Source organism: Camellia sinensis, chromosome 1, assembly GCF_055761805.1.
Source record: "Camellia sinensis isolate YWXY chromosome 1, ASM5576180v1, whole genome shotgun sequence".
Lineage (NCBI taxonomy): Eukaryota > Viridiplantae > Streptophyta > Magnoliopsida > Ericales > Theaceae > Camellia > Camellia sinensis.
In genome coordinates, this window is record NC_138961.1 from 149601644 (window position 1) to 149612404 (window position 10761).

General features: G+C 36.9%; 2 protein-coding genes across 2 annotated transcripts; both read right to left on the reverse strand.

Moving 5' to 3' along the window:
- Positions 1-818: 818 nt before the first annotated feature.
- Positions 819-5636, reverse strand: LOC114272073 (uncharacterized). The gene is made up of 6 exons (XM_082915512.1): positions 5354-5636; positions 5013-5263; positions 1714-1938; positions 1359-1451; positions 1150-1257; positions 819-1064 (listed from the first exon to the last, which is right to left on the reverse strand). The coding sequence occupies exons 1-6, from the start codon at positions 5634-5636 to the stop codon at positions 819-821; spliced, it is 1206 nt and encodes a 401-aa protein (XP_082771638.1).
- Positions 5637-8979: 3343 nt separating this feature from the next.
- On the reverse strand, positions 8980-10152 carry LOC114286586 (uncharacterized). Its single transcript, XM_028229768.2, has one exon. It carries the CDS (start codon positions 10150-10152, stop codon positions 8980-8982), a length of 1173 nt encoding a protein of 390 aa, XP_028085569.2.
- Positions 10153-10761: the final 609 nt, after the last annotated feature.

Genomic DNA, 10761 nt, shown 5'->3' on the forward strand with positions numbered 1-10761 from the left:
ATCACAGATCTGGAGCAGACCACCTGCTGCTCTGGAGCACACCACCAGAATTGATCTGGAGCACACCACCACAAGCATCCAGACAGATCTGATGCAGACCAGCAGAATTGCTCCAGATCAGTCCACCTTCATGACTGATGCAATACTTCACCATGCAGACCACCAAAGGAAGAGAAAAGAAGGAAACAAAAGAAATAGAGAGGAGCTAATTCAGAGCAGTTTTGGACCCCAAACGCCCCGGTTTTGCCTACTTTGTCACACTTTTATGTCCTACATAACTAATAATGCGTCCTATCGAAGCATTGCTTGCTTTCACAAGTTTGTTTGATCTAGGCCGAGGTGACCACTACGATCTCGGGTTATTTCCAGGCTGTTTCCAACTTTTTGCCACAACCGGCTCGTTTTTGCCTTCTCTATCACATTTTGGTTTCCATGGAACAGTAAAAAATTCTTGTTTAACTAGTCATCCATGGATCAGTGGAACATTACAATGTTTGAAGTTTCTATACTAGTCAACATAAACTAAACTGTAAATTCCATATTTTAAATATTGAACTAAAATTAGTTTAAAGACAATGATTTCTCTATGATATTCTCATCAAACATTTATTCGCCTTTACTTTGAATATAAATATAATGAAATATGGTTTAACACACTTACCAATTACCATGACTATCTATTGTCGAGAATTTGGTGGATTGCGATTTTCCAATACTTGCGCCAACATGCTCTGAAGTCCAAAAAGCTGCCGCTGCATCTCCTCACGTTGTCTTGTATTCTCTGCCTCTTTCGTTTGTTGCTCCTGTTCTTTTTTTTGTTACTCCTCAAAATTGCTCTGCTGATCCGTACGCATTATCTCCAACTCGGATGTAAGCCTTTTCAATTGCTCGTCACGTGCTTGTGATGCAGCAGAGAACCCAGTATCACAAGAAGAAGGCTTTGGTCCAACCCCAAATCCTCTCAAGTATCCCTTCTTCTTACCAAGAACCATTATTGATATATCCTCTTGCCTCATCGGCGTTCCAGCCTCGATAGACTCATCCCGCACCCTTGTCATTTGCTCCTATAATTGTAAAATATAAATATTGTTAATATAAGACAAACACAAAAGTTGCATGTATAAGTGTCCAAATGATTGGAATACTTGCATGTAAATCACCGCATATAGGATCAATCCACTGTTTTGTCTTCTTGTGTTGATGAGTGTCCTTGTAGAAATTACAGAGATCTGGCAACAATCCACCATTTTCCTTCACCTGTGATATGCCAAACACCAACAAGAACACGCCTTCATTAATATGGTAACATATTAAATAAGTGTGGATAAAGTTAATAAAATCAACGAAATACATCTCACCGCAATACTCATGGCTGTCGGAAAAGATCGCGACCCACTAGTGTGATTGTAGGGTAGCTTGCTCCTATTATTTTTTCCGGCGTCGTAGCGACGCTACAAAAATCCACATTGTACGGGTTTATTACATATATAGTTAAAGTACTAAGTCAATTTTTTGGGTCATGGTTAGATACAAAAATCCAAATTGTAAGGGTTTGTGACATATATAGTTAAACAATGACAACAATACTAAGAAGCCTTGTGAAGGTGGTCAAATACTTTGCAACGAAGGTACATAATTTGATCCTTCATTCTATATGATTTCATAGAGCTTGTTAATAATACATTATTATTATATAACTAAATCATAACATACCTTGTTTGCAGGATCTAACCATACTTCGTCAATCAAATACTTCCAATCATCTAATTTGATTCCTTTGTATGGATGAGCATAGGGATTAGTTCCAGCATCCACAAGCTTCTCCCATTTCTTCTTCATTCTGCATTTCCAATCTTTATGTAACACGCGACACTTCTTTTCCACAACTTGCTGGGATAGTGCATTGTCCTCATAATTATCCCCTATTTCAAATTTATCCTATAATTATCAATGCAAACCAAATAAGAAACTTGCAATTATGCAATGTGAACGCTGAAAATATGTAGTTACAGTGATATTTAATTACGACAACGTGCAAAATTTAATGAAAAAGAACATCACTTCATAAAAGAAAGAACACATTTAATAAATTAGATTTTTTTATTAATGAAATTAGTCTTGTTAAAGAAATTAGATTTTTTTGACAATCTTGTTAATTAATGAGACTTTTTTGACAATCTAAAATATCCAAGAAGTTTGTTGACATAACCAACCTTCTATAAATCTAAGGCAGTACCCTCAAATCACAGTGGTTTCAAAAGAAATAAAGATTAAAAAAATTGTGCGAAATATAGTTTAGTCAAAGTTCTCACTCGGCAGCAAAACTAGGTTAGGTGAAGCATAGCAGATAAATAGTTTAAGAATGTATTTAGCAGCCTCCAAAGAATGAAATAAAATATTCAGGAAATGAATTAATTTCTAATTTCTAATTCTCTAATATTCAGCAACCAACAACACAACCACTACATGCAGCCACTGATGAGCTTAGCAAAAACAACATTAACAGCTTCCTCTAGATTAGCAAGCTACCCACAGATTAGATCGGCAACTATCAGATTAGTTCAGCTTCTTAGCCACTAACAGCAGACTACCAACAGATTAGTTAAGCAATCACACCCTCTTAACAGTCACCATAACCTACCAGACTAGCACCAGACAGAGTAGCACAAGGACTGATAGCAGACGAACAGATCAACAAGCCAAGTAGACTAAAAGATAGTTCAATGAAGACTAACCAGCCACAGAACACCAGATAACCAGATAGTTCAACAGCAGATCATCAGACCTTTCACTAGCAAACAGAACAACACCTAAAAACTAGTTCATAACAGAGCTGCTCTGCCTCCAGCTCAATGTGCTCATCACAACTCATTGCATCAGTGCTCCTCCACAGCACAATCTGATCTGGCTTATATTACAGATGAAATAAAGGATTGAGAAATTAAAATCCTTTAGGTGTGGATTCAACCATAGTGTATCATAGTCTAAATCTCATACTTTATATACTAAGGGTAGAGCAGTCCAGAAAAGTTATTTTCTTGAACGCTAAATCGATTAAAGAGCACAGATAACACAGACCTTCTAATCATATCACAAGAAGTTGAGTTTTGTATACGTGTACAAGCGCTAAATTGTTTGGACATTATATTCATATGCCATTTTCTCCTTCTTTGGATTTATTTTCTTGAATATAATCATTAGACCAATTATGTCTAAATCAGGAGATTTAAGCTCGTGAACAAGCCTAGGTCGCCTTAGAGCGAAAATAAGTTAGGCCCAGCTAAAAACATTATTGATTATTTAAACCATTTTGAATCTATATTTTCTAGTTTCAAAACCTTTCAAGTCTCAAGATCAATCATAAATGTAACTCTCAATTTGGAGGTTGTTGATCCCTAGTATGAAAGCAATTCTGTGCTTACCTACCAAACAGAATAGCTTTTAGTTTTTGCATCAAGCTGTCATGAACTTGATGCATGCTAAATCTTCACTCAAAATTTTATCTAGTTTGAGAAAACATTAACATTTAACTTTAAATCAAACCTAAAAGAATAATAATACAACTCAAGTATGCTTGGTTGTATTTTCCTTTTTTATTTTTATTTTTCAGAAAACATAAATCTAAAGTTCGTTGGTGAACTATTTATGGATTTTTTAGAAAACACGAAAAATTATTTTTAAATTTCTGAAAAATAATTTTGTACAAAAATAAAAACAATGTCAAAACAATAAGTGTCTTAAAAAAAATTATTTTTATTTCCGTAATACAGAAATTCAAAAAAAAAAATTTAAAAATACCTACCACACATAAATGTGACAGTACACTTTAGAAGTCTACTATTAAGGGGTAATCAAAATAATATATCAAATATATATAACTTTAATTGATGAATTAGCTAAGAGAAACTTTCCTAGCAAATGGACTTCACCTATAAAACCCCATTGACTTGGCCTCATTTAAAATTTGTTACAACTTGGGCAAAAAAAATTAGAGCTTAGTGAGTAGTTTAAATTGGAAAAGAAATAAACTAATTAAATAGTACACGACTCTTATATGATATTTGCTGCTCTAACAAATGAAAAATCACAAAACACATCACTCTAGATAATTATCAAAACAAATGTGCTAGCTAGCATATGTAAATTTAAAAAGAAAAGGTGAGAAAATGAAAACGTAAGTTCAAATGAAAAAATGACACTATTGGCCTTGTTTTGAAACAAGCTAAATTGGTCCCCAAAAAAAAATTATACAAAAAGTTAATCCATTCTTTTTATATTTTGCACGTCTTCTTATAATAAAAAAATAACTAAAAAGTTAATTTTTAAATGAATCTTTAATGAATAATAATTCATGTAAAATGAAGAAGGGTCAATATACTTGAATGTACCATTTACTTTCGGAAATTTAAAAGAAAAGATATTTGCACTGAAAATTTCGTTCATTAAAATCATTAATTTGTCACATTTGTTCATACCAATGCTTGCATTTACAAATATGAACAAGTATAAAGTGATGGGTAATTTCGATTATAATTATGTTGTTTATTTTTTCATCATGTTACCATATTTTACAACCCATACCAACAACACTTGGTTCACATGATATCAATTTACCTAGTAGTACATCCAAGATATTGATTTTTTTTCTTTTTCATTTCAATATCGGTCATTTATTATTTTTTCTTCATTTGAATTAACATTGAATCTAAACTATAGTAATATTAATTGGGACATTACTGTCAAAAAAGCAAAGAACCTATAAATAGAAATACCTGCACAATAAATTCCAACCTCTAACGGTACATACATGAAAAATGATCAAAAATGCACTATGCATGAAACGAAAGTGCACTATGCATGATCAAAACTGTTGTGAAACGAGATATGCAGAGTTTTACTATGCATGACAAGCTTTCATAACCAACAAAGAAAACAAATTCCCATCCTACATGCACATGAAAAGTGCACTTCTTCCATAATCCACACATACTATGAAAGAAATGAAATCATACCCGGACAGCTTGTACAACAGCCCCTTTTGTCGCAGGATCAGCAACAGTCCAACTTTTAACACCTTGAATGGGGCACATCCTCCTAATCTGAATGCCAATCTCATTAGCTCCTGGGGTCGCTAGCACACCTTCGAATGCATTGAATGTCTCAGTGATTGGAATGTGGAGCTTGTTCCCATTATTGTTGGCAACTCTTGTTGCTGTTGCTTTTCCAACTGTTGGTCCCCGCACTCGCCTTGATGAAGATGCACCTACATATTTGATAATGTTATTAGTGTATTTACTAATGTAAAAATATAAACAATGGATACATTGAAGGTAGATGAAACATATTTAATTACCTGCGCCACTTGTTTGACTTTGAGGAGATGGTGCCTGCGTTTCAGACAGAGTTGCTTCACAAATCTCAAATCCATGTGGTGCATTACTTTGAGACGGCGTTGGTGCATTAGTCTCAGATCCTGACAACACATTAATTTGAGACAGAGATGGTCCAATAGGCTCAAATCCATCTGCTGCAAGACCTTCCGGATAAGGTGTACATGTATCAGTCGAGGATGAGTAGGGTTCAAGTAATGCCCTCTTCGGTGGTGGTAAACGGCGCATCTTCTTTGCAGGAGCCATTCTGTTACATTTTAACATAATCAAACGAGAAGTGCACAATGAGCACATAGATAAGCACAAATTGTTAATGTGAACACATACATATACGTCAATAGTAATAATTAACAAATAAAATAACTAAGAAATGAACATCCATGAAAATCTTAATTTCATACATATATATTAATCCATCTACATAAATTTGCAAGTGATATTGATGACATATTAAATTTTTTGGGTTTTTGATCGGCAAAAAGAAGACTTTATTGATGAAATATATGAATAAGTACATCAATAAAGAGGAGCATGGAGCTATAACAAGCTCCAACCTCCTAGTTGGTGAGAGACCAACACACAAAGCATATAAAGCCAGGAAATCCAACAATATTAGGCACTACAGCACTGCCATGAATAAAAACCAGATGAGGCACTACAGCAGCCCTTCCAAGCACCAAAACAGATCACCAAAACAGGACAGGTGTAGAAGACAACCACTGCCTGCAACTACAGCAGCCCTACATCCACTACAAGCACCAAGATTGTTTAAGCCAACATAGCAACAAAACAGATACACAGCCATGAGCAAAGCAAAACAAAACAGTCACCACAGATCAACACATCAGCAAAAACAGAACAGGAACTACAGACAGCCAGCCCTTCAGTTATGTACACTACAGCAGACAGACAGAACAGGCACTACAGCAGACACACAGCACAGAACACACTCTAAATCACATGCAGCAGAACAGAACAACAACCAGAGCAGCAGTTCAAAAGTTAAAATTAGACCAAACTCTCCAACTAAACGGACAGCACAGCAGCAACATATATAGCAAAAAGTGTTGTAGTATGTCCTCAAACAGTATGTATTAAATACATCAAGGTTCTATGTCACGATTTATATAGTTAAACAATGTCAAATTCGTCTTCTTCTTGCTCATCATCGTCCTCAATGAAGTCATCTTCGTCGGTATCACAAATGAAAACATCAACAACACCCTCGACTTGTGTTTGACTATGAGATTGTGAAACCATTGTATTTGGAATAATTTCACCTTCAATATCATCTCTACACAAAACCCCTTGATTGCCACCGCCTTCAACTTGCATACCGTTTCCGTTCACAATTGGTACAACCTCGGTGGTTTCATTTTGTTGGAACACACTATTTAGAGCATCATCAGGTAAACCATCCATCTCTGGCACATTCCATATTCCTCGATGGTGGAATCGTTCTACAACTTTCCAATTCCCACCTAATTTGGTATCATTAACGTAGAATACTTGTTCTACTTGAGCTGGGAATACAAAGGGATCATGTTCATACCATCGACTTTTCACATCGACACTTGTGACATGTGTATCCGTGAGACAAGTCTTCTTGCTACCAGTGTTATACCATTCACATTGGTACAAAACAACTCGATGTCTAAACAAATATGTCATTTCCCACACTTTCCTCAAGTAACCGTAGAAACGCATTGAATGACCCTCATGCTCCCCTTCTACAACCAGCCCACTATTTTGAGTTTTACGACGGTTATCACGATCGATGGTATGAAATCGAACACCATTAGAAATGCATCTCGAATATGTGTTGACTATTGCACTAGGACCATTGGCCAACGACCACAATTCATCTGTTGCTTCCGGCGACCCTTGATTCCGCAACTGATTTATCTACATAAGCAATACGTGTTATGTTACTTTGTTGAAGTTGGTTATAGCATAATGTGCTCACATGTTGGATAGATAGGTATGTCTTACACGTTCTTTGAACCACTTAGGAAATTCATCCCGTTGCCTCTCTGTGGTGTCACATGTACTTCCATTTTGCAAAATGTTCTTGTGTTCCCTAATTAATAAGAATAGTAGATAAGTAAGACATATGATTACGAATAATTAGACAATACGTGTTATGGCGAATTTAACTTTTTTGAGGCCTGAAAACATACTGTAGATATTGTTCCACGTCAAAGCTATTGTATAAGACAAACCATTGAGCCATCTCTCGTTCGTGGAGAGGCACATCTGGTGCCCTATTGATTAGACCAAATGGACGAACTTTTTGAGAGAAGATGGCTAACCCCAAGCCGTGATCACCACCGTCATCATTCATTTCTTCTCGATTAAACACTATTTCAAATCCATCAAGATACATCGAGCAGAAAGTTGTACACTCTTTGGAAATGTATGCCTCCGCAATTGATCCTTCAGGATGAGCTTTATTGGCAACAAATCCTTTTAGCATTCCAAGTAGCCTACAAGAGAAAAGTTTTTTTACTATGTCCATACTACAATGCCAAAATATAGACTACCATTAAAGGTTGATGACAGTGATATGGTAAGAGCGTAAATAATTACCGTTCAATTGGGTACATCCATCGATATTGCACTGGCCCTCCCAATATTGCCTTGCGCGGCAAATGAACAACCAAGTGAACCATGACATCAAAGAAAGCTGGAGGAAAAATCTTCTCAAGCTTGCACAGTACAAGTATGATTTGATCCTCTAGTTTCTGTAAATCTGTCACCTTTAACGTCTTTGAACACAGTTGTTGGAAGAAATTTCCTAACTCAAACAAAGTCATACCAATGTCATTGTTAAGATACCCGCGCATCCCAACCGGAAGTATTCGGTGTAGAAGCACATGACAATCATGACTTTTGAGTCCTGAGATTTTGCCACTGTCAGTATTCACGCAATTGGAGATGTTTGCTGCATAACCATCGGGATACTTGATTGATTTCAAAAAAGCACCAAAGCCTTGTCTTTCTTTCGTGGATAATGTGTACACAGCTGGAGGCTTCACAAATGACCCATCACCACGACTCCGTAGGTGTAACTCCTTCCGAATTTTTAAATTTGCTAAATCAATCCGTGCTTTTTCTGTGTCCTTGTTCTTCCCATCCACATTTAATAATGTCCCCATCAAATTGTCACAAATGTTCTTCTCTATGTGCATGACATCAAGGTTGTGTCGAAGCTTAAGCGTCTTCCAGTAAGGCAATTCAAACATAATGCTTCTCTTTGCCCAATTCAACACTGGATTTTCGTCCCTTTGTCTTTTCCTGTTATTTGGATGTTTTCCAAACGGCTTGTATGTCCCAGTCTGAATTTGCTCTAATATTTGCTCCCCTGATAACTCCAACGGTCTGCACCTAACCTCACTTTGTCCGTTAAACAACTTGCTCCTTCGCCATCTATGGTTCTCAGGCAAGTAACGACGAGCACCCATGTACCCTATCTTACTTGTTAACCTTTGTGATGATGCGTCCTCATTACAAGTGGGACAAGCCAAATAACCTTTAGTAGTCCACCCGGACATGTTACCATATGCAGGGAAGTCGTTGATGGTCCACATCAGTGCAGCATGCATTCTAAATGACTTTTCGTTTTCGCATCATAAGTTCGCACCCCATCCCCCCATAACTCCTTCAACTCCTCAATCAATGGTCGTAAGTAAACATCAATATCTCTTCCAGGAGCCGATCGTCCAGGAATAAGCAATGACATCATGGAGAAAGGCTCTTTCATACACTTCCATGGTGGGAGGTTGTAAGGCATTAGGATAACAGGCCACATACTGTATGAAGTGCTCATATTTCCGAATGGATTGAAACCATCGGTGGCGAGCCCTAGCCTTACATTTCGTGGATCCATGGCGAACATAGGATGTTGTCGATCAAAGTCTTTCCATGCCTCAGCATCAGCTGGATGCCTCAAGATTCCATCATCCACACGTTTCTCCTTGTGCCATCTCATATCTGTAGCGGTCTTCTTGGACATATACAATCTCTTCAATCTTGGTGTCAATGGAAAGTACCTCAAAATCTTGTGAGGGATCTTCTTACCCTTTCCGTTGTCCAACTTGTATCTAGGCTCTTCACACTTGGGGCAATTATGAAGATGTGCATGCTCCTTCCAAAATAGTGCACAATCATACCTACAAGCATGAATGGGAACGTAGCCCAAACCCAAGTCACGTAAGAATCTTTTCGCACCATATATGGTCCATGGAACAGTCTCATCACACTCAGGTAGAGTGTCCTTGAAAACTTTCATAACCATATCAAATGACTTATTGCTCCACTTGTTGTACACCTTAATGTGAAGCATCTTAATAATAAATGACAACACTGTGAACCTTGTGCATTCCGGGTATAGTTTACGTTGAGCATCTTCAAATAACTTATCAAAGTTTCGCCCATCCACACTCTCAAAAGTAGTAGGTAATTCATCCCCTTCATCATCCATTGCAAAACCCCTACAAACCTCTTCCAACATAGTCGGCAAATCATCCCCGTCATCCTGATCTTCCCCTACAGTTTCACTATATATGTCATGGTGACCTGAATTCGGTATGTGAGGTTCAAACAAGGGAACAAGTTCCCCATGGTGCACCCAGGTCTTGTAAGAAAGGGATATCCCTCTTCGAATCAAATGAATCCTAACAACGTGGATCGTATGTTTTTTGTCGTTCAAGCAATCAATACATGGACACCGAAGCTTATCCTCCAAGCCTACATTTCTCATCGCAAATTCAATAAATGAATTCACCCCTTCTTGATACTCCCTACTACTTAATCTATTTTTTATTGTCATCCAACCCTTGTCTATTTGGGCCATCTGAAAGGTTAAAGACAACCATTACAATAATTAATCTACATAATATTACAGAAAGTGTTAGAAACTACAAAATGAAATTTCCTAACAGTAACGGGAAGGAGAGATTCACAAAAATAAAAATAAAATAAACTAAATTAAGCAACCTACAAGCATGCAATGCTTGCTACATTAAGAATTATTCAAATAGGGATCTACAATTCCACACCAAATGAAACAACTTATGTTTCACTTATGAAACAAAGCAATCAAAAGAACAATGCTAACATGGATACCGTAACAAATATTCGTTAGCTAAATGATAAGCAAAAGAAAACTTCATTGATGAATACAACCAAAGTATGAAAAGATCCTTCAATAAAGAGGAGCTTGGAGCTAGCACAAGCTCCAAGCTTCAGTTGGTGAGAAACCAACAAACAAAACAGCCAATAGCCACTGTAGAGCACAATCAAACCAACTAACGCAGCCAAAAGTTGAAAATCAGCAGAGTAAAAGAGCTGATTCTACATACATGAACAA

What these genes read in the sequence shown, in the direction of transcription:
- LOC114286586 (XM_028229768.2), bottom strand. Translation starts at nt 10,152, where the DNA reads ATGAGAAATGTAGGCTTGGAGGATAAGCTTCGGTGTCCATGTATTGAT.
- LOC114272073 (XM_082915512.1), bottom strand. Translation starts at nt 5,636, where the DNA reads ATGGCTCCTGCAAAGAAGATGCGCCGTTTACCACCACCGAAGAGGGCA. An exon ending in GGTTAGATCCTGCAAACAAG is followed by an intron (nt 1,452 to 1,713) that starts GTATGTTATGAT and finishes GGATTTTTGTAG; the next exon opens with CGTCGCTACGACGCCGGAAA. An exon ending in CTATATGCGGTGATTTACAT is followed by an intron (nt 1,065 to 1,149) that starts GCAAGTATTCCA and finishes TTACAATTATAG; the next exon opens with GAGCAAATGACAAGGGTGCG.